At 40.0% G+C, this 24,841-nt stretch overlaps 1 protein-coding gene across 6 annotated transcripts in view; it reads left to right on the forward strand.

Moving 5' to 3' along the window:
• Positions 1-24,841, forward strand: part of PARD3B (par-3 family cell polarity regulator beta) — a 388,514-nt gene that overhangs the window by 283,098 nt on the left and 80,575 nt on the right. For 4 of the 6 annotated variants that reach the window (XM_059853257.1, XM_059853258.1, XM_059853259.1 and 1 more), the window contains 2 exons: positions 7,456-7,566; positions 23,044-23,340. In XM_059853257.1, the coding sequence (XP_059709240.1) occupies positions 7,456-7,566; positions 23,044-23,340 (408 nt within the window). The remainder of the gene's footprint in view (positions 1-7,455; positions 7,567-23,043; positions 23,341-24,841) is intronic. The other 2 variants (XM_059853260.1, XM_059853261.1) reach the window with 1 other exon arrangement.

Here is a 24,841-nt window from a genome sequence, read left to right on the forward strand (position 1 = left end):
AAGATTTTGCATATGGTACAGATGAGCAGGAGTGCTCTACTGGTAAGAATTTCCTAGTACCTAATTATCAGAATGAGTTACAGTAACTCACCTCTGTCTTTTTAATAGCAAGTTCTCTGTTTTAAAAATAAGGTTATGGGGGGCTCAAAGGCTTTGGAAAGATGGGTCAGAAGATTTGGGGGGCGCTATTTAAATTACCTCCATTCTGCAATTTCTAGGCAAAAGATCAGCCTCCTGCATGTCACATGGAAAACAGCATCCAGTCTTATCTGGTACTGAAACACAGATAATATTCAAGGCAGTGATACCAGAAATGAAGATTTTCCTTTATTGCTGTCCACATGGTTGATACTCTAAGAGTAAACTTTAAACTTCACTGTGTAATTTAGGGCTTCTGTTTGACATTTCATTTCTGTGTGTAACCCTCTCCACTGAAGATTTTAGGTGATTTACCTGTGAGGTGTTACAGCAGACAGCTTCTCAGATTCAGTGCTGGGAATTCTTTCAGTAGCCCTAAAGCTGTGAACAATGTGATGATGCATGCATTAATACAAATGCGATTAAGTATCTTTTCTCAGCTTTGTTTGCTTTGTTCTACTGATGCCTACAAGTTACATAATGAGTAGCATGTACAGGGTCTGCATTAAAGGCAGGTTTGCATTGTAGCAGAATTCATGGCAAATTTATTTTCCTTTTAGCAAAACTTCAGTGGGGGAAAAAACTGCACTGTTGATTTATTTTGAATGAACTCACAGAAGTCTTACTAAGTGTGCCATGTGGAAAGCTCCTTGAAGTGCTGAGGGTTAATACTCTCTGCTCTTAATTTCAAATTCCAGATAAATATGGTTTCAGCTTTGATCTTATCTGGACTAATTCTTTGTCACTGTACTAATTAATTCAGCATGCTGCAGAAAAGATGCTAATTTGGGCATCAAAGAAATAAATGGGTGGGGGGAGGTTGTGTTTAATCAGAGTTCTTAAAAGATAAGGTTTACTCCCATTAGACCGGTTGGAGAAGTTCAGTCATTTTAGTCTAGCTCCAGCAGTCTGATACAGTAAATAAAAATAAATTTAAAAATACCAAAATGGCACTTGTTTGCTTAATTTTGATGTACAGGAGCATAATTAGGTGGATTTTTTTTATATTTGCAACTTCTGTATAACTTCTCTTCCTGCTGATCATAATAATTTTAACTCTGATCACAGCATTAGCATAATGTGGGTATCTCTGAAAATACTCTGAAGATGGCTAAATATGAGGATACTCACATTCATGAAGTTCAGCTGCGTTTGTGAAACACAAATAATAATTGTGGAATAGCACACGTGGACAATTTGTTCCATGCTTCCACTGATGTAATAAATCAGAGGTTAGGTCATTTTTTTCCTTTGCAGGGGAGCTGGTTTTGGTTGCCTAAGCTGCCCTGTTGTTTGCCATGGAAAGCTGCTGCTTTTGCTGCCCTCCTCTTGTTGCTGCCCTGGGAGTGAGCCCCAGTAGTGGGAGAACAGGGAGGCAGCAGCCCAGCTGCAAAAGTCTTTCCTGCAAGCAAACCTCACCAAATCGAACTAAAAGTCCTTTTTTTCCTCTTTATTTTCCAATTCCATTTCCCATTTACCCAACAGTATTGGTGTTGTACAGAGCCCTGTCCCAGAATTGGAGGCACTCCCCACCCGGGAGGAGAGAGCAGCAGGGGCTGAAATAAGCCTCTCCTGTGTTCATCATCTTATTGGCACCTTCCTTTCACCCTGCCAAAGCAGGGAGATTGGGTAAAACCTGCTCCTGGGCAAGGCTTTGTCATGGAGGTTTTGCTGTAATGTGTGTGGTACACTGGGAGGGGCATCCCCATGTTGCTGGGGCTAAATCCTACACAGGGGGAATGGGATCCACTCTCTGGAAGCAAGGGGCTGGCAGAGGACCAGGCAAGGAGATGCTTAACCCCTCCTGTCCACAGCCCCCCAGCACCAAGCTGTCCTTTCACCATGTTTTACCAAAACAGGTTCTTTTCTTTCTGTAGTTTTTTTTTAGCTGTTGCAAAGCTCTTGATCCCAGTGGTGTAATACTCAGTGGCACACTTCTGCCCAGTAAGTAAACATTTAGTAACAAACCTTTTAGGTATTTAGAGAGCCACTAAAAATGTGAGAGATGTATTTCATTAATGCTGCTATTAACATAAATGTAAAATGAGCCTGGCCTGTAATCACCATCAAGTCTGATTCACTAAGGATCTTTACAGCAATGTTTAATACTCTGTAAAAGTGGATGTATGAAAGCAATTAATCAAAGCACAGCGCTGCTTCTAGAGTATTTCTTCTACCATAAAAGCTGAGTGATAAAATAACTTAAAACACACCGCAGTAGTGGCAGTTAATAAGCTTTTTATAGTCCCTGTGTGGACCTGAAAATCATACCTTATTAGTATCTTTATCTTTCTTTCTCACTTATTCATTCTTACTCACATTTAAATTTAATTTTAAGAGTTATTTCTAGCCTTTCATAAGGGACCTGCTTTAATAATCTCAGCATTTTCCCCCATTTTGCTGTGAAATGACTTAGAGTCAGAGCTTTTGTTATATGTACTTTACAAATCACTGGTTTTTTACAAATCATTTCTGGAGATGTCAGGATTTTCTGACAGTGTTAGGGTTTGTGCCTTGCTTGCCTGTGTCATAGGCTCTCTTGAATTATTTTCCCACAGATGTTTGCACTTTCATTATGTACCTTGTTAGCTGTGGTGGAACCTCCTGATCTTGGGCCACTGAATTAGCTAAGAAATCCAAATTGCTGAATTTAGTCAGCGAGCAGCTTCAAGGTTCCACCCAGCAGATGTTTCTGCTGCTGAGAAGTCTGGGACTATAGACCTGCCTGCTTTTTAATCCTTGAAGCAAATATCAACACATTTGAGATCTGGAAGCCCACGGCTCCACACGGAAACGAAGTGTTGCCATGACCACAGCTTTAGGTCTTGCATGCAAGACATTTATCCCAGGTAATAACAGAGCAGGTCTGTAGTAGGTTTGTTTTCATTTTTATCCCTTAGAACCCTTGGAAAGAAGCATACATATGCTTTAATGCTATAGCAAATAGAATGGCAATAAATACTGCAAGACAACATGCATTTGGTATTCAGAGACTTTATTTCCCTAATGTTTCTGAGGGGAACAATTTCAGTTGTTTGCAGGGCACCCTTTGAAATTAATAGAAATAGGATAATGCCTCACTCTTGCACAGCATATTTTCAACAGCTGCATATGGGCTTTTCCCAAAAGCACAAAGCACTCAAAGATCTGTTCACATAAAGAAAAATCCTTTGTTTTTATTTACAGGAGAGCTGTGCTCTGAGTAGTTGGATTATTAACTTTCCCAGCTGAAAAGTATACTAAGGTAAACAGGGCTGTAACATCTTTAACAGAGCTTCCCAGGCATTTACAGTGAATAATCAAAGAACTGGGGCATTCACTCAGCCTGGGAAGGCATGGATTTATTTCCTTACTGTCATTGCAATGACCACTGGCTTCATTTGACATAAATTGATTATAGATGGCTATAGAATGAGAAGATACAGCTGATCCATTTGTTTTCAGGTCTTGAGTTCTATTTCTCTATTTGTTATAAAAGGTTTTCAGAGTAAGGAATCCATCAGGTATTAAGTTGAAGCAAATTTGACTGTGCAGAGTATAGCAAAACAGACATTTTAAAAATTTGTGTACCATACAATTTTTCATTAATGTTTTTATTCTGCTGACAATAGTATTAATATGGAAGGCAGATTTTACCACAGTCCAATTATTCATTGCCTGGAGAATTGGCATTTTCAAATCCTAAAGCCATTCAGTTTCCACAGAATTTTAATATGGACTTGATTAATTCCATAGTATAATTTGACAATAGATTTTATCCTGTTCTTGTTGAAAGCAGTGGAGGCCTCATACTGATATCAACGATAATATGATCAAACCTAATTTGATCATGCAGCAAGTACTCTTACTACCTCTTTTTTTTTGTTGTTCCAATAAGCAGCAGAGACTATTAAACCTCATAAACCCATGCAAAATTACAATGGCTGGAAGTTAATTTTATCATCAGAAGCCCATGGCAATTAGAACACTTCAGTGAGCAGACCATAACTTTTAGGACAGGGTGCATAAATTCAGGCAGAGATGATGCTGCTTTCTTTGTGGTTTAATGCTGTCTGTGTATATTTCTTTTCTTAACACTGTTAAATTTTGTGCTGCTTTTATCTTCTGATATTTGTGCAAGATTTTTGTTGAGCTGAAAAACATAGTAAGAGAACAGAATGAAAAACAGTAATAATAAGAGAATGGATGTTTTGCAATGTGCAGAACAGCTACATTCTAAAAAAAAAAAAGCTACATCTGAATATTTCCCTAGCCTTGAGCTATGTGCTGCATACTCAGTGTAACAAGTCCAAATTGTAAGCCTGCACAAATCTATCTGAAGCAAAAAATTGCAAAGAAATAGTCACAGAATCATAGAATGGTTTGGGTGGAAGGGACCTTAAAGATCACCAGTTCCACCCTGCCATGGACAGGGACACTTTCCACTGTCCCAGGTTACTCAAAGCCCCATCCAACCTGGCCTTGAACACCTCCAGCAACTCCAGAGTTTCCCTGGACCATGTGTTCCAGTGCCTCACCATGCTCAGTGAGCAATTTCTTCCTAACATCTAATCTAAACCTATCCCTTTTCACTTTAAAGCCATTCCCCTGTGTCCTGTCACTCCTTGCACTTGGGAAAAGTCCCTGTCCATCTCTTCTGTACCCCCTTTAGGTACTGGAAGGTGCAATAAGGTCTCTCCTCATTGAACTTTCTCTTCTCCAGGCTGAACAACCCCAGCTCTTTCAGCCTTTCTTGACAGGAGAGGTGCTTCAGCCCTCTGACCATCTTTGTGGCTTCCTCTGGACTCACTCCAACAGCTCCACATCCTTTTGGATGTTGGAGGCCCCCAGAGCTGGATGCAGCACTCAGGATGGGGTCCCACGAGAGTGGAGTGTAAGGGCAAAATCACCTCCCTCAACCTGCTGGCCACACTGCCTTCGGTGCAGCACAGCAACAAAAGTTGTTTTCATCAAAACCAACTCATTATTCCCACTTTATAATTACACTGAAACTTGCCAAATTTATGGCAAGAGCAACTCTACCAGCAAACAGCTCTGTTTTTGTAAGCTTTGTCATGTTGGCAGATATTGCAATCAAAATTGTTGCTTTATTTTATTTAAAATGCATTTCTCCAGTAAGCAAGAAATAATATCTAGACTTGAAAGGGACATGTGTTAAAGACTTGGTTTTTTTACATTTCTCTTGAGTATGCAACATATCCAACTTCAGCTCCCTGCAGCAAAACAAAATGCCCAAGAATAATGTTTTCAAAATCAATACATGCTACAGTCGAATATGAAACTCCACAAACCTATAACTGAAACTGTGAGAGAAAAGCAGGCAGCCTGAATATGAACAAAGTACCAGAGCTGGATTATGACCAAGATGCAAGTGTTAATATGGCCTCCTGAGAAAACTGCCATGAAACCTTCCCAGCACGAGCAAGTGCCAGAAAGCAGAGGTGTTTCAGGAGCAGCCTGCTGGTGTTCATACCCAGGTGATTTCTTGTTTGGCTGCCCAGCATCTCTGTAGAGAGTAATATATGCAGAGTTCCATTTGGCTTTTCTTTTTAACCTGGAGTGCACCCACCTTATTTTGTTTCTCCTCACTCTGTGTACAACCTCTGTCTCTCTCGTGTTTCCTGACTGCTGCCTTCACTGCCACCATTGCCTTCTGAAGGGGTGTGTGACTCCAGTCTCTTGGAACATCTGGAACTCAGAGAGAAGCAGTGAAATCAGCTCTATACTCAGTAAAAGGAAAAGTGTGGAAAGTATATTCTGCATTTCTGGAAGTGCTGAAATGAGTAGGGACCGTGAAAAAAGAGCTGAAGATTGTTTGTAGACAAGGTGTGTGTTTTGAGCAAAGCATCCTTCAAAGAAGGCAGGACACCTTCTCTCTCACAGGAAAGAAGAGAAAGCCATGGAGGCTGTCTGCTCCCCAGCACAGTCTATGACAGAGGCACAATAAAGCATCTCATGTTACTACCTGTAGTATTTGCCCTCTTTATTAGTACCACATGCTATGTGTCTGTCTCTCACATCCATCATTCCCTTTCTAACCAAGTTCTTATTGTCTGGAAAACTTGCTGCAGAGTTCCCAGTCACTTCATTTGACTACAAGCACAGAAATATCAATTAAAATTCACAAAAAAGTTTGGATTGTTATCTTATGAGCCTGACTATTTGCAAAATTTCTGCTTTTGTCTGTGGAGAAACACAAAGTCAATGATTTACAGCTCAAGTATAGTCACAGTAGTTTAGCTGTTCCACTTGAGGCAGTTTGGGCTGACATGAAAAATAAAAAGGGTATAAGAAAGATCAGGGGGGCAATGCTGCAGACTTTCACAGAAGAGTTTGAGGTTTTGAGTCAGAGTAATTAGTTTGTGATATTGTACATTTCATCAGGAAGTAATTACTTTTCTTTACTTTGTTATCATGCATATAAGGACACGTTAATTTGCAGTGGAAGGTACAGGTTGATCATTTACTTGTGGAACTGAGAATTTTAAATTCATGCAGAGGAGAGGGAGGTTTTTAAACTTTTTGTTTGGTCCATAATTCATGAGCATATTTGACCCCAGTATTCTGTCTAACTCCATCAGAAATTAAATGTAGCTCCCCAGTTCAGGCACCTTTTATAGGCTGGGTAAAGCAGACTTGTTATGCATATTTGTACAGCATATAAAACAACAGTGCATGCCCCAAACCCACTGGGGCCTCTGGAGGACTTCCACAGCATAAATATTACATGATACTATATTACTAGGCAGAAAGAAAACCCCAGAAGTTTAAAAAAGAGCTCTTATGAACTGTCTAGATTTGTACTCTTAGAACAAAAAAAGATTTTATTCTTTCTGATTGCATCCTCATTTAAACAAAGAGCAATTCCTAAAATTAGGGTGTCATGAATGAGAGACAGTAGTTACTGGTAAGAGCAAAACAGTGGCCCAGTCTGGGTGCTGACACCACAGCCCCTGCAGATGACTTTCAGAGAGCTGTCAGGTGGCAAGAGGAGCCTTCAGCCACTTTAAAATGTGCCATGTTAATATTTCAGCTCTGCAACGCCCTGCACTTCAGGTTTGACAGGGCTTTTCAACTAGGTTTCAAGCAATAGCTTGCAAAAGTACAGGGTCCAAATCAATTAGTAACCAGTCCTCCCTCTTGCATGTGGCCCAGGTAATACTGATACCATATCTTGCAATGTGGGAAATTTATGAGTCTCTAAGATAAAAACTCTGTGTTTTGATTGCCTAAAATTTCTGTGGTTTGTGATAGATAAGTGCTGTTTTTTCTTCTGTAATTATTTTCTCATGATTCCTTCTTTGATATCTTTTACAGATTTGGAAAGAAGAAAGAAGATAAAAGTGGCAAGGCAGATCAGAAGGGGACTCCAAAGCAAGGCATGCTTAGAGAGGAGGAGCTGGAGAAAATGAAAGATGAGCGTGAAAGGTGAGTAAATGGCAGGAGCATCTTTGTTCATCAAGTGAAAAACTTCAGAGCAAGGGCTTTCCTGCAGGAGCAGCCAGCCAGCCTGTCCCAGCCAACACCCACTGCAGTCAGGTCCAGGCAAGCCAGAGCATTAGGCTAGTCCTGGCTGAGTCAGAGCTGCTGTGTGGCAGGAGCTTGTTGTTCTGCAGTTTCTGTGAACTTCACTGTTGCATTCAAATTCCAGCCGGGGAAGATCAGTTCCTTCAAAACCTGTTTCACCTCTGTCCATTCCCAAGGCCAGCTGACTTAATAATTTTCTCCTTTGCTTCTCTACAGCAAGAACCTCCTCCCTTCTCTCCTGATGGTTTTTGCCCTTGTTTCCTAGCACTTCAGACCTCTTTGGCTTCAGCTGGCTGTGCCATCAGACAGTAGTTTTTGTACTTGGGTATGTTCTTCTCTGCACAGTGTTTGCTGGTAAGCCACGTGTTGCAGAAATACATCTGCAGCAAATGTTGACTGTGCTGAGGAAACACCTGGAAGAAAGCAGGTTCAGATGCTTAAAATCAGTCTGCAGAGGCAGCAGTCTGCCAGCAGTGGGTTGGGCAGGAGGGGCAAGGCAAGAAGGTGGGTGAGTGCCTGCTAGGAGTTGTTGTATTTCTGAGGTAAGACCTGGAAGTCTGTCCTTTTCATAAAACACACTTTTCTATGCCCAGTCTTAGTGAATTCCTTATCTTTCCAGATTAAGAGATTTTACAGTTTTCTGCTTTTCCCCCTGTCTACTCTTCAGAAACTGGAGCAGTTTGTCAGTGTCAACAAGGTTCAGAAAAATCCACTTTCCCCATCTCATCCAGAGGTACTTCATATGCTGAAAAAGGTCTTTGTTTCCCTCTGATGGCTGCTATCAGAAAAGTTAAAGAGCCCATGGTTTCTGGCTCTCAAGAAGTGTCTGCAGGTGCTGTAAAACTTTACAAGTTGTAGTAATACATTTTCTCAGTGCAAGCAGAAAACTTTTCAGAGGTCTCTCTCCTTCACTGGAGTATCCTGCTCCTGGGAAAGGGAATGGAAGCAGCCATGGTTCCTTTTGTGCAGACAGTGTTTCCACATGGGGCAGCCCTTGTGGTACTGGTTAGTGCCCAGTGAAAAGGCACTCTGCTTTCATTTGAGTCATGCAGTGAGTGGTAGCTAATGGGTTTGATTGGGGAAAAAACTCAGTGCAGACCCTTGCAGTCTGCTGATAATTTTTACTACTTTAAAAGCTAGAAAGGTATCTAGTTACTACAGCACTGCTACTGGATATGCTTAGCCAGTGCTTAAGTATTTAGTTCATCTAAGTTAAGTAGTGTCAGGAGAAACTTTCTACCATTTGTTTTAAAATTTCTGGGCCGTGTCCTTGATTTTTGCCAGATTGATGAGTGCCTTTATATTAAACTGCTGACTCCCAATTTGGATACTGGCAATTTGAGAGGTATGTGTCCTTCATTTTAAAGAAGCCAGTGTCTTTTATTAGGATCCTGGCAAGCTAAGAAGCATGTATCCCATCTGTTAAAGGGCCAGTGTCATTTACTAAAATGTTGGCAGGCTGGAAGGAATGAACCCTTCTGTCTAGAGGTCTAATGTTCCAATTGGACACAAGATAATTGTTCTTAATATTTCTTTAGCGTTGTGTGCTTTTTTTTTTTAATTACAGTCACTGATTGACAGTAACTTGGTAAGGCTGCATTAGAAACTGGCAGCTCAATGTCTTCATCATCCTGGTTTCTCTAGTAATGATTTCAGTTTTGACCTGGAAGAGTTTGTGACTGAAATGGAGAACAGCAGGTGTGTTGAGAAGTGGATGAACCAAGATGATATTTTTAACTCACTTATTTGATTCTTCTTCTGTGAGGCACAAGAATAGGAATATCATACTTTTGTATAGGTAGTATATCTTATATCTCTGGGGGATTCAGATTAAAAATTTTTTTTAAATCCCATGAAAATAGTGAAGAAATTTTCCCTATGTTATCCTCAAAGAAATTCAACATGTGCCATAAAAACAAGCAATTTGCTTCAACTTTCTGGATGAAGTAAGGGTATGGCTATGTGTTTGTCCACATAAGACTACCTACAGGCTTACTGCTGAACCCTTTTTGAGCTGGTCATAAAGTAGAAGAGGCTCTATCTTTGTTAGAGAAAAATTATATAAAGAAGCTGTTTCTCCTATATGGGTAAAAACTGTTTGGGAAATTGATTAAAATCACTAAGGAAACATTACCTGACTTGAATGTAGATCAGTCCTTCTGCTTAGTTGTTGACTGTTCACCTAATGATGATGCTCAGTAAGACAGTAAAGACAAGTTTTATAGCTCTGTCCCAAGATTTAGTAATTCTGTAATGTAATTCAAGTCCAAGATTTTAATGCACATATTGGCAAAGAAAACCTTGTGGCACATTCACACCGTAGATCATCTGCTCCTATGACTTCACTAGCTGCAATCCTGCATACTTGGTCTTGTATTTATAAAAGCTTAGCAGAACACATTCATATTTTCAGATCTGTTCTTGTTGAGTGAGATGAGCTTAGGCTAAAGCTATGGGGGTGTAATAGTAGAAAATACCAGAGAAATGTAGCAAGTTTTGTCCCCTGATACCTGTGATCAAATCCTATATTTAATATCTTGAACAAGCTAAAATTGCTTTTCTAACATTTAGCCTTTCTAGAATAACTTAAATGCACACCTAATTTTACTTTTCCAAGATTAGCTGTATAACTAATTCTTGTTCAGATCCTCAATTCAATTATTACAATCTTAAAGTCAGATTGTTTGTTTAAACAGGTTTCTTAAATGCTGACTGCCTACCATACTAAAAGTTACTATGATTTTTCATCTGACTGTTTGGGGTTTTTTCTCAGAGGCCATGTTGTCCTTTTTGGACACTAGTGGAAGAGGTTAGAGTAGTTGATTTTTGGGCTGGGTGTGACAGGATTAATGATCAAGAGCTTTTCAGCATCTTAGCAGCTGTGGAACTCGCCTGGTTTTGGATATTGGTTTTGCATGCAATATATGCTTGGCAGCTCTCCAAAAAGCAGAATACTGTTCCAAGATCTCAGCTGAGAAATATTTTTTGGTAGGAAGTGCATTTTCAGTTTACAGGACTAGGCTGTCTCTCATAGTTTTGCAGTTTTTTTGATTGGTATCGGATAGGCACAACACGATTTCACAAAATCCCAGGGATAGGCTTTCTGTAAAGACTGTAGCCTTCTTCCAGAAATTTTGACAACCTTCAGACATGCAGAAATGTCAGATGTGTTCAGTGCACAGTGCTGTGCAGTACAAGCTCAGTGACTCTGGTTGTGATGGGAAATATCAGCTCTTATGTAGGTGTGCTGCATGAGTGTAAGCCCATCATGCCTGGAACAGGTTGGATTTCCTGCTTGCACAGAGAAGGAATTGAACAGTGCATGTGCAACAAGTCTGGCACATCCAGAATGTGTTAGAGCTAGTGGGCGTATGCAGACAGAGTATTCAGTGCTCACTCTGTAATGCAGATGATTCCCAAAAGGACTGGATTTGCTTGCACTTTGGTCCTCAGCATAAATTTGCCTGGCATCTCTTTTTATGGGCTGCCAAGTTTCAGATTTGAACCTCAGAAAGGGAAAATAAATTTACTATTTTGCTAGCCTAGTAATTTCTATTTCCATTCCACATTGTCCCAGTCTCAGTTTTCAGAACAACTCTCAGTGCTGCCATGTAGCTGCAGTTCTCTGAAGCAGCTCCACATCCTGCACTGAAATGCTGATATCATTTTTTTTCCTGCTTGTATTCCCTAGCAATCCCCAGCAAGATGAAGGTCTCATTGTGTTCATTGCTGTTAGGGAAGCTTGGGCCTGACCCCAGGTACTTACAGTTGAGGTGGAAGAAAGAAAATCTGACAGGGAAAAAAAAGTATCCTCTGGTGGGAATGTGACATGCAGGCAGTGCAACTGCTTGTCCAGGTTCCTGAAAAGTCCCTGTCAAGCTAGGAATTGATTCCAGACCTCAGCCCCAGGCTTCCTTTCTTTACAAAGCCAATACTTTATTATACAGCTACTACTTCTGCAAGCTTCAAGTAGTGAACAGGAACTTTGGATGTTAGTCATTCCTTCCTTAGTAATAACCTTATCTGTGTCAAATTGAATATGAATTCAGCACCTCCTTTAAATTATTTTCTTCTTCTCCCCCTACCTCCTTTAGTTTTCATTATGCCAAGGTGATGCAATGTCAGTAAATTTTGAGTGGGAAAAGACAGGAGCCTCACCACAGTTCAGGAGTATTGACTTAACTGGGGGTGCAGTTCTTTGAGGTGGTGGTTTGTCCTTCCTGACACAAGTCACATGCTTCATTGGACTGAGGCCTTGTTTTAAATAAACTCATCGTTTTGTTCATGCTTCAAAGAGTTTGGCTGTAATAAAGCATGTGCTCCAAAGGTCGAGAATCTGCCCATAAAAGGAAGAAACAAATGCTGTATCTGAGGGTTATTTTGATCAAGCTGACTCAAATCTGTATTTTTAGTGTGTTCAGTGTAAATTACTCAGAATTTATCATTTTAACGATAGGATGTTTGCTACATTATTAAATACTGGAAGAGGTCTTGTCTTTTCCTTTCCTCAAAAAATATTTTATCCCTTCCTCCATTTCTTTCCCACTTATTGAGGGTTCTTTTCATTTTCTAACATTTGTTCATTGTAAAATGAACTGGATAAATACATTAGATGCATGAGTTTTACACATCATAATTTGTTTGCCTTTTAAATGCAAATAAAGTGACTATCAATTGAAAGAAAAATATTTTTTCCTGTTTCTTTAGTATTATTTTTCTGCAATTTTCCTACTGAGACCCAAATCTCTCTTCCAACAGAAACGCTTACTTGACATTAGAATAAAATTTACAAAAGGAAGCGCCTTGTTGAAAATGGGAGGATTTTTTTAAGTAGCATGAGAGTTAGTTAATGAGGAGGCACTCCATGTGAAAAATAATCCTCTGCACATTTTTGTGGGAGTAGTTTTGTTAAAACAGTCTTGGTTAGAGTCAGAGTTAATTGAGGAAAATTTTTTAATAGTATTGAGGTTTGTGTGTTAGAGAAGCAGAAGGAATATCTGGCCCCTGCTTTCTCAGTGTATGAACTGAATGCTTAAGTTATACTGTATCTCAAATAGGGGTAAAACTAAATGGTTTCAGTTTTTATATTAAAGACTGACTTTCCTTTACTTTTCAGAAACCTTGCAGCAACTGAAGAGCATTTCTCTCATCTTATCAGCCCTGATGCTTGCTGCCTGTTCCCATAGTTTAAAAATCAATACATATGGTTTTGATATTTGGCAAACAGAGGTTTAATTTTGCAGCTGCAAAATTAAACGAAGGGATGCATCTTATAGAAATAAAAACATTTAGAGTCCACTTAGAGAGGAGAGAGTACTTGGGAGTGAAACTTCACTCCCCTTCCGTCAGCATTTGTTTTATTATATTTAATTACAAACAGTTTGTATGTTACTGGAAACCAAAATGAAAATGAGAATAAATGGATATATGGCAGTATGGTAGAAAAGCCAAATTGCTTTGAATCAAAAGTTGAAATTCAGACTGTTGTAAGAATCAAAGTAAGATTTTTTTAAATGCATAGTGCATCTTTGTGCACGTGTATGAACGTGCACTTTGTTGGAGACCCCATGTAGCTTTTGTTCCTGTGCATTCCACCTGCCAAGTCTAAAAGCACTATTATGGCTGTTTAAAGTTCATATTGATCTCTGGGAAAATGTTCATAATTGCTGTTCTCACCATTAAGCTCTGTGCTAAACCACATGTTTTTGGGACACCTGAGCTTGTGCATCATTATTTATTAAGGGTTAATCCAACATGGTATGTCTGTTCATTGAGTATTCCTGACTTTACAGCACAGCTAGGTCCTGTGGTTTAGACAAAATAAAGTGTTGGATGTGATCCCAGTTTTAATACTCCCAATTTATTATAACCATTGAACCCTGATCAGATCACAGATTGGATTGGATCCCAGTTTTTTAAATGTCCCAATTTATTGCTGGCTTGCAACCCTGATAAGAATACATATTTGATTAAGGCTTCAGTTTTCAAAAATTCCAGTTAATTACTTTTAGATTCTTATTAGATCATAGCCGTATAGTATGGTATGTTGAAGTTATGAAAAAATTACTGGATGCTGTTGCACAGGTCAAGGTCATAGTTTCATTTTGTGCTGACAGTATGAAGTTATCAGATTTCTGTTTATTACTGTGGCAGCACTTGCACTGGACAGGAGGACAGATTAATCCCAACCCATTGATTCTGAATGATTCTCATTTTAGATCTGCTGCTGCTCTGCATACCAGAACATGTAATAAAAACCTACCATGGAACACTGGGAGATTGATGTTTGGTTCTGAGTAGCTGAAGTGGATGGGTCTCACCTACTTCCACAGGTTTTGTTGTAATATTTAGAGCCAGACAGCAATTTCAGAGCTGCTTCATGTGGCTTTTTTACTGCTGGAGGACATTTTTAAGACAGTACTAGGTCTGCAGTTGGTCCCAGATTGTCCAGGTTAAGGACTGATGATAACAGAGTGGCACATGGAATTAGCCTTTTTCTTTAACTATCCCAGCACGATTCCACTGATGGAAATAGCTCTTCTAGATGTCATAGCTGTGCTCTCAGAATGGAAGCATGGAGTTCTCATCCAAGCCATCTAGCATCCTTCTTTTGCTCATCATTGAGGCACTGGTGTGATCTGAAGACAGGTTTTCACAAGGTGTGCCACCTGTCCACCTGAGAGGTCAGAGCAGCTCAGGGGCAATGGCTTAAATGGGCCAGTGCATGGTTCTCTTCTGTATAAATCAGAGTTTTATTACTTGATGGTTGTTTTGGTTCTGTAAACCTGAAATGCTGCTAGAAACTTACAGGCCCAGCGAATGAAGTGAAACTGGTCCAGGTACTAGCCAACCAGGCTAGAAGAGTGCTTTCTAGGAGATGGACTATCCTGGCCTAGGGATTTCTTTGATGCAGTACTGAATGTAGGTCAGCTCTTGCCCACTCCGGAATCAATAAGAATTACTTGGAAGCAGCATTTCATTCCTTGCCCTTCCATTTGTGATTTATGACAGTCTATCATAAATCGTTGGCATGCACTTTGAAGTAGTGCCACAGCACAGAATTCCTGTTCTCAGACTCCCTTAGCTACTACAGCATAAAAATGAGAATGCAGCTCGTGGGGATAGACTGGCAGGAAATCTGTTTGCATGTGTAAATCTCCATAGTGATCTTAAACCAAGATACCTGAAAGTCTTAAAGCTTTGACTGCTCAGGCAAAGCTGAGTTTTGCTTTCAAATCAAGGAATGTTAATTAGAAGCAACCTGTGAATCCCAGACTAACAGATGGAGGCTGTTCCTGTTCTTGTACTGAGAAATTCTGTTCAATAGGTTCTAGGTTCAATGTCATGTGTAGAATAAAGAAATGGGCATGGAGTATCATATCACATGAAGCTAGGCTGTTCCTTCCACTACTAGGATTTCATTCAAATGAAGGAATTGTGTTTATGCAGTTGCAGAGATGGTTGTGTGAACTCATGAGGTGTCACTAGGAAGTGGAGCTGCCAGTACCTATTCAGGAGATGCCCCAAGAGTACCCCCTTAGTGACAGAGGTGGCTCCAGGGACTCTGTAGGTGCCAGTTTTCCTGGGTCTGTCCCAAGTTGTTTTACTGCAGCAGTTGTGACTGTTGAGTTTTCGTGAGGTGTCAGATCAATGTTGTGCCTTCCCATGATCATTACAATGTCTCTGGTATTTTTATTAAGACAGTATAACCAGTCCTCAGTGGTTTTGATTGATACCTGCTGCAGTAATTGCTGGAGCCAAGTGAGTCACTGGCAGCAATTCAGTTCATAGGTGGATGTCTCTGTCTCCCCTTAGCTATTCTGCAGGTGTACTGTAGTTACTTTATACTTGTTCTCTGTTTATCTGATGAACTTCTCTGAAACAGTTTGTTTGATGTGTCAGTTGGAGAGGTTGGAGGGATGATTATGTGGCTTTGACTGCAATTGGTATTGTGTGCATTCCTGACATTAAGTTCCCAATATCTAAAGTGTACACAAAATTAAGTCTTCTTTTCCAAGAGTATTGTTATTTTAAGTCTCTTTTCCTGACTGTTTGTTCCAGAATGAGTTAATGTTCACAAAAGGGACTCAGGTACGATATGCACGGCACCTTACATATCTTCTTAACACCAAAGTGCAAATGACAGCAAGCTGAGAGTTCCTTTAAATCACCACTGGGAGCTGGGCCTTGCAACTGCAGCCAAGGGGTGCAAAGTCTCTGCAGACTCAAGGCCATTTTGCAGGGGGGAGCTCTTAAAGGTGTCAGAACATCTCAGGTGAAAGATGTCTAAGTAATTTTGACTAACCTGGAATGTTTCCACTCCCTAATCCCCATTGTCACAAAACAAGGAACAGCCTATTGACAGGAGACTGAGAAATCTGATCTATGCAGTCAGCCTTGTTTTCAGCAGGAGATTGAGCAGGATAACCTTCAGAGGGTTCTTTACAATCTAAATTTTACTGTTACTGTCACTTCAAGATGATAACTCCAGGGTAGTTGTGAGCAAAGAAAATTATATAATGCAGTAAACTATAGACTGTAAAATACTTGGCTTTTCTGATGGTTGACTTTCTTAATCTGCTACATTTCATACCCAAGGTACAACTAATGTGGACAGGCAGAAAATCTTTCTCTGATTTAACAGCAAGGGTAAAAATCATGTTCTCATTGAAGTTCATAGGACAGGAGAAAACACTGACCTCATTAGAGCCAGGATTTTCTTTAGAGGGCAGGATCCTGTGTAAGCTGGTAATCACTCCTTGTCACCTCTGAAATAAATGGAAGAACATTAAGACCTCAGTCTTGTCTATCCATAGCTCCCATTCCTCATTTTGTGCTATGAAAGGGCTATGTTTCATCTTTGGTTTCTCATAATCTTAAATTTTAAGGTCGGCATAGCTCTATCTCCTTCTTAGGTTTTTCTGTTCTCCCTTTCTTTTCTTACAACCCTCCAAAGGCAGCTTCTTTGGTCAGTTCAGTATTTTATAGGCACAGGGTAGTTTTCTGGAACAGGCAACATTTTACAGATTGGTGGATTTTTGTCTTTGGGGCATTTAATGGTGCAACAAGAGCTGTATCTTGTTACCCTGAGTCTCTAACTCCCTTGAATTTGTGGCTTGTCTTTCTTTATTTCTGAGACTGTTTCTATTCTTGTTTACAATTACAGATACTAATTATGGGGGGATGTTCAAATCCAGCACAATAGAATGAGCTGGAATGAAGAAAGACTTGCATAGCTTATAGGGAGGATGTTTCTGACAAATATGGCTCCAGTAGAATACCCTGAAAGATAATATTAAATTAAATATTGTTTGATTCTTCTCGAGTCTGTATCAGATGTCTTCTATTTGCTGTCAAGAGGTGGTTTTGGTTTTTTTTTTAAGGTATGAGGCTTGCCTGCCTCTTGAGTTTTGTTAGGTCTTTTCTACAATCCTGCCTCTCGCTTGTTCCTGCCCTGACCTCAGTACAAGAGTGACATGATGTTGTTTGAAAAAATAAAGATGGGTGCTCTCCTGATAAAAGAGGAAGGTTTGAATTGGATTGTTAATGTCATTATAGGCCTTGCCTGTCTGTAAAACGATTATGAAATTTTAAAAAATTAAAAGCACTGAAAGTACTGAAATTACCTCCTCTGATACTCAATTGAAATATACCCATTCCCATCAGTGATTATGGCTTATGAATGTCTAAAGAAAAGATGTATTCATTTCACTATTATGTAAATGAATGAAAAAACAATATTTTAGTTACCAAAATATATTTTGCTAGCAGCTAAAAGGGAATTAAAACATTAAACCCAGTGGAAATCTAAGTGACCTCCTGCAGAAATAGGCTGCGTGCCTCTAGACAACCCGTTACTCAATATATGTATGAATTAGGTAAATGAGACACAAAAGCAGATACTAAATCAGATGTAAATTGAGTAATCATTAGAGTATGTAGATCTCAGAGAGAGTCACATGAGTGAAGAAAAAAGCAATAAGGTAGCTTTTATTCTGCTGTTCTCAAGGAACAACTGAGTAGAATGTTTAGCATCTCAATCATCTCAAAAGACTTTAAGGATTAGGTCCTCTTAAGTTGAGGTATGCTTTAAAGTGATGGTATGCACACTCAATTCACTACTTCTATTCTGCTCCTCCTATTGCAAATGGAATAGAAATTATCCTAAAGACCTGTGGCCCGGTTTCTGTTACATGTTTTGTCTCTGCTTTTACTCATTCTTCTCCCCCAGGGACATCTTTCATTGACTTCGACAGAGTCTTGCTCATTCATGTACCTGCTCTTGCTTCCACAGAGTCTGTTACTTTTACACCACCATATAATAAACTTTGCTGTATTCATCTGAAGTGTAAACAAAGTCCCTTTGTTTATGCATTATTTTGGTTAGCAAATACTTTTTGGGTCCTGCCTTTGACTACTTAGATATGCACCTTGGTGCTCAAAACATGTCATTCTTTGTGCTCTGCTCAGTACTACGCACCTGGTCAGTGCATGGTAAATTTAAAAAAAAAAAAGAGAAGTTACATTGCTTTTACTGTTTCACTGGAAAGTCAGAAGAAACAGGATTTTCTCAGAGCTCATGGGGAGTGCCATGGAGGAGGAGATCAAACACCTCTGAAAATGTGGTGCTTTTGGTTGTGGGCTCGTTTTGGTTGGTTATCCCTACATTCAGCTTTTGTGATGTGAAATGCAGCCTTGCAGGTCTCCAGATAAGAGAGCCCATGGTCTCTCCTGGGCCAAGCTTGCCACGTGCAGTTTTTCACTCTGGTCAGACCTGGTGGCTGTCAGTGCCACTGAGTTACTTCTGGTGTCTCCTGTTGGGCAGCAGGCAGCCTGTCTCCAGCCTGGGAGATGTGAGGACATGAGTCAGGAGGACATGAGTGTCCGAGTCTCGAGCTGATGCAGAGTGACCCTCATTGTGTGCCTCAGTGTGCAAAGCTCATTTTGAGCTGGGGCTGCTGCTGGTTGGGCTGCAGCTGGTGTCTTGCTGTTTATTTCCCATCAAAGGCCATCTCTGGGCTCCACAGCTTTTAATGACCCTGGCCTTCTTTGGGCTGCTGAATTGGTAACTTTAAGTCCTGTATTTTGATTTTCACAGTCTTAGAAGCTTCAGCATTTTCTTGTTGCCCACTCACAACGCACCCACCCAGCTTACAACTGCTGGGCCAAGAGATGAGAAGTATCTCTTACAGCTTTTCCTAGCCCTCACATTCCATTCTCAAAAGCATTTCTGGGTCTTCTCCAAAAGTCACTTCTGCTGAGTTTTCTTGAGGTAGTTCACATCCCTTGCTGCAGCTGCTTCACCCTGTGTATTCTGCAGTCTTTTAATCCAGCTTTTGCCTGTCAGTGTCTCTGTCACCCATGTCAGGCTAAAGCGTTTTACATTGCGTTTGTCACCGGCGGTGAATACATATGTGGTCATTGACAGTAGCTCAGCAGAAACACAATAACTTGTTAAGCCACAGTAACCCAATCGTGTGTCTGAGCTGCAGCTGGAAGGAGCTGTTCGGGCTGGTAACCCTTTCCTGGCTGCTGCACTCTGGGTGTGTGCATCTTTTCATAGTGTGCTGCTATAAGAGAACTGAGCGTGTATGATTTGTGCAGCTATGTCAGATGGGAAGAGTGTTTGAAGGATAAATGAGAGCATTCCTTGATTTATAGCTTTGGGGGTGTGCTACTGAGCAGTACAGAAGGGTTTTCAAAATATTGTGTCCCACTTCCAGAAGTACAATATGTATATGGATTCTGTCTTCATTTAACTTATACAAATGCAACATGTTTTCACAAAGTTGTCTGGAGTTCTGTTAAGGTTATACATATTTTTATCAAACTGTGTATTTTCTGAAATTATTTCACAGAATCACAGAATAAACTAGGTTGGAAAAGATCTTTGAGATTGAGTCCAACCTTTTTGTAATAGGGAAAGTCTAGAATAGGATACATGTTTGAATGCTTTTGAGAAAAAGATGGGTCACAAGAAAAAAAAACAAAAGGGCAGTTCCTGATATGGAACTTCTGTCCTGGCTGCTTCTGTGCCAAGGCTCTGTTTTTACAGAAACACAGCTAAGGGGAGTTGGTGCAGTTGTGCAGGGGTTTAACTGAAGAGCACAGTGTTCTTGTGGTCAAAGAGAGCAAGCAGAATTAATATGAGATACTCAAAAGGAATATATTAATTTACCTTTATTCTGTATGAGGTTTTCTTTTCCCTTTCCCTCCTCAGGAAGTTTGTAGAAACTTTAGTGCCTCACTAAATTGTTGAGATGGTGATCTGTACCTCTCCTCAGCTGTTGTTTCACTGCCAGCATCGTAGTGCTGAGGGGCATTTTATCTTTCTTCACAAATTTACACCAGTTGTTTAACCAGACCCATGCAGTGCTGCAAGCTGAGGGCTGTCTTGCAGTAACTGTTCAATGAGCTGTTTGCAGTTACAGTTGTGTTAATTTGAAAGTCTTGGCTTTTTAGGTTGGTTGGGGGGGGAGTGGGGGGGTTGGGATGGGGAATAAAGATTTTGCTGTTTCAGATAGGGAGAATTTCAAAGGCAAGTGGAGAAATGGTGAATGACTAGAGTGGGATACAGAGAAATGGCCTGCTTAGTAGAGTTGGCAGAGCATTAAAGCTATGGAAGGAACAGCACCTTTTTTTTTTTTTCCCCTCACTAAAGAATTCCTGGGCACCTACTGGTATGTGCTATGGATAAGATTGCTTTAAAACTCTGTGAAAACATGATGCCAAAATACAGTGTGGAAATTTTAAACTTCACAAAAATGTGAGAAATTTCAAAGGTGAAAAACATGTGAGAAGGCATAAAAGGACAGGTAAATAGAAAGAAAGAAAAATTAGCCATCTGATAGTTTGTTTCTCTGTATTTGAACATTTGGATAGAAATGAAAAAGAGATCACTGAGCAAATTTTATAGATTTGTGCAGAAGAGTAAAAAGAAAACAAGAAATATTAATGCAATTGTAATAGATGTATTGAAAGGATGAAACATTGATCATAAAGAATTTCACATAGCCAGGTATTGACTGGTCCATACAATATAGAATGGAAATAATTGTTTTTGAGAAGATTTGACTTATAATACTGGCAGCAATTGAAGATTGTGCTCAGAAGGAGAAGCAGAAGAAGCTAGGCTTATTCATGGGAACAAAAGAAAATTGTGATGACCTAATTCCAGCTTTTGTTGTGCAGAATATACCAGTATTGATAGCAGGACAAATTACTCTTTCTATCAGACAGGAAAGCAAGATTAGCGTGATGCTGCTGGCTGCACTGCTCTTGCTTTCAAAGCGGTCTCAAATACCTGGGGGACCAGTGATGTACTGGTCCAGGGAACATGAGGGCTCATCATTTTCTGAGAAATTGCTGTGACTCATCTCAGGGCTGTGCTGTGCCTTCTGCACTGACATGTGATACCACCATTCCTTGAAATGCAGTGTGCTCCCATTTCTCTGCCTGGGTACTGTGTGTATGTGTACCCATGTGTGCCATAGGACTTGTACCTCATTTGATATATTCCTGCACTGAATTCTCTGTTTAGGGGGTTTTGGCCTCTAATTGAGGGTGAAACACTCCACAGTTTCCCGGGTTAAACAAACTGAGTGACCTCAGCTGCACTCCTAAGTCTAGCCCTCAAGGCATTTCATTATCTTGGTTTCCCTCCTCTGGACACACTCCAACACTTGGATGTCCTTTTTATGCTGAGATGCCCAAAGCTCAACCAAGGAACGTGCTACCCAAGGTGGGGCACACAGGATCTGAGTACCAGAGAGGAGGAAAGCTCATCTGCTTCACTGAGGGAAGGCAGAATGAATAGGGGGTACCCATCCCCTTGACAATGGTATCATCTGGAAAAAGTCCTCCTGCTGTAAAGTACAACTACATTTTAAGTGTTGAAAACCAGTATCACCCCTTGATATGTCCTAGCACAGTTAATGGAGATGTGAAACTGGAAAGCATGAATGGTACACATTGATCTGCTCAAGTACATGTCTGGAAAGGCATGTTGTTCTCATTAGAATTGTTTGTGAAGCTTTTTATCTACAAATTATTTCCAAACTATTAGCATGTGTTTTGTTAATACAAATCTAGTGAAACAAAATGAGTAGTATGAATCCCATTCTGCACTTAGTAGTTCCTGTCTGTCAGATGGAAGCTCCCAGTGTGCTCATTGTTTTTCTAGGGAACCTTTGTCTCCATGCCTTTTAAAGACTTTCTCCAGAGCACCTTCATTTTTCAATGTGCAGTGTTCTGAGGCCATTAAGCCTTACTTGGATAACCAAGTCTGCCAGACCCTTTTCACTTTTACTCCTGTGGTACAAATTATACTGGTCTTTCTACACTGCTGTTGCACTTCCAGTTACAGTCAAAAGCAAATTTGACTTCTGTCAGGCATTGCATCTCTGTGTCTTTATTCTGTTCCTTGTTTCTTTTTCCATGCTTCTCTATTTTCTGTAAATCCTATTTATTACATATCATGGTCAGCATTCTGCCAGATCCATCTCACTGCACTTAATTACACTCTGTTGAAGAGTAGCTGAGCAGTTAACAGAAGAGTTCACAGTCTTGCTGTACTTTTTTTTTTCTCCAGCAGGAATGTTGAATCATTGAATATCATCTTAGCTTGAAATTTACCTGAATATGTTTTACTATTCCAAAGAGATTACACAATGGCCCTGATTAGCAGCAGCATTTTGTAATACCACTTAAGGCTTTATCACAGTGGAATACTGCCAGTAAGAGTCTTTAATTCACTTATATTTAATTTCTGTCAAATTTCTGTTAATTTCTTTGCTGTTTTACTTTGTCCCTATCCCCTATATAATAAGGCGTGATTTTCACATTTATTTAGCCAAAATAATTTTTTTTAAAATTAAATCTTCAGCAGATTAATTGTGGTACTTTGATTTGAGTCAAATGTGCCATCTCTCCATTTACTTTCACATTTAATCCACTTTTCACAAGTTAATGTATTTAGGAGAATCTGGGTGGGTCAAGTAACCAGGGGTCAGTAACAATTTTACTGGCTAATTTAGATAAAAAGTTTCAGAATTGGGTTAGGTATATGCAGCTGCAATGTGGAAGGTAGGTATGGAATTAAACCTGTATGTGTTCATGCATCCACACTTGTGAAAAGCCACACTATATTCAGCATTAATTTTTTTTTGTCAGAATGGTGACCAAGCTTGGTTACAAAGGTGGTTGCCAGAGATAAAGAACAGAATTGCTGCACGCACCACTCTGTTTTATCTGGCACCAGTTTAACAGTGTACTGAAAGCTCCAAAGGGTTGGGTTCAGGGTTGGTGTTTCAAATTTGCATGATGGTTACTGTTGAAGCAGATCCCATTGTATATTTGTTCTTTGGTTTTCATTGTTAGGATTGGTGCAAAGCATCAGGAGTTACGGCAAAAGCAGCTGAGAGGCCTGAGTGATTTTTCTGCTGGTCCTGGAGGACCTGACATTGATGATGATGAGGTGGATCCAAACTATGCCAGAGTGAACCACTTCCGAGAGGCTTATCATCCAGGAAGCATCTACAGACCCTCCTCACCAGCAGTAGGAGAAACCTTTGTTTATCTGAGGGATTCTTCCTCAGCGCCAATGGAGAGGGAGCACTTGGAAGGACTGTATGCAAAAATAAACAAGCAGCACTACCCACAGACTTCTGGTGACAGGTAATATTGCCACCTGGCATTACAAAAAATGACAGCTTGGTGGGGAGGGAGCCTGGGCCTCAGCAGGGGGTCAGACATGGGACTGTTCTGATGGCCCAAACCCCTGAATTTACTGACTAGAAAGCCATGAATTTCCTCTTACCAAAAGCAAGATTTGCTGCAGCAGTAACCCCAGAGCAGCTGAGCAAGACAACAGTCAAACAGAAATCATTAAAGAAAAGTCCATATTTCACAAACAGAATGAATGAACTGACTGCAGTCCAATTCCTGCCCTGCTGAAAGAGTGGTTTTTTCCTCTTTCAATCGGAAAAAGTTCTTACCCTGCAGCAAAAATAATCTCAGTTTTCAGATCTCTTTCAATCCTGTAGATCATCAAGTGTCTATTAGTAACAGGTTTTGTGTGATAGCATGATATAGTGTATATGTTTATGGTTTAGATTTTCCCAGCTGCGTGATATTACACACTTTCAATTAGTTTGGGGAGAGGACTGAGAATCATGGCATTTTTATGCAGACTGTGAAGTGTGGCTTCACAAGACTGATTGCCTTTCACAGCCTTTCCAATAACTAAGTGGAAAGGAAAGAACAATTTTTAATCCTTACTGTCAAGCTTCCAGCATTAAAGAAAGCTGGTCAAGTTTTTTCCTGGGTTAAAGGGGAAACAAAAATTCCTTCGAGTTGATAAGTCCCCACCATTATGATAATTTTAAAACTGGTTGCTTCTGGAATTTGGGGCTAAAAGAACATGAGACTTCATTTGTGGCATTAGGATATCAATGTTGGCTTTTTCAAACCAAAGTACAAGTGTGTGGGCAGATCTGTGTGAAAGGAAGAGCCGACAGACAGAGGACAGACATGGGGGACTTCAGGAACTGTACATGCTCTGAATTCATGTTACAATCTGCAGTGTCTCCCCATAGCCTCAGTCCGTGCCATGTAGTACCACACTCGTTAATTTTGGAGAAATATGTCAGCACAGATGTAGGAGTGTTTCCAGTTTGTGGCATCATAGTACTTTAAAAACATCTACTGAGTCATTGTTATAAATACTTATAAATATAATAAAACACTTCTGACATAAATCTAAATTCATAGCAGGGAATGGGCCAAATATCTCTCTCTTTCTCACCTAAATACAGGATGGTAAAATTCTTTCCAAACATAATGACAGAGCTTTTTTTTTTTTTTTTCTTCCATATCAATAACTCCTCCCCTACTGCATAAAAAAAGAGGTAGTGATCCCAGCTTTTTACCAGCTGGTGGTAAAAAGCTTTTAGTAGAAAAGTCTCGAGGCAGTTGTAACTGAAGTCAAATGAAAGTTGCATGTAGGAAAGGGATCAGAAACTGAGTTTGTGCTAACTCAATAAACCAAGATCTGAGAATTCCCAGTGGAAGGTGTCTAAATTCAGGTGTTTGTATCCTCCAAATATGAGTATAGACGTGTGTAACTCAGCTGGACTAAGACATTGATATAAAAGTTGCTTTGTAATTTCAGTTTGAA

This window comes from Haemorhous mexicanus, chromosome 8 (assembly GCF_027477595.1).
Source record: "Haemorhous mexicanus isolate bHaeMex1 chromosome 8, bHaeMex1.pri, whole genome shotgun sequence".
Taxonomy (NCBI): Eukaryota; Metazoa; Chordata; class Aves; order Passeriformes; family Fringillidae; genus Haemorhous; species Haemorhous mexicanus.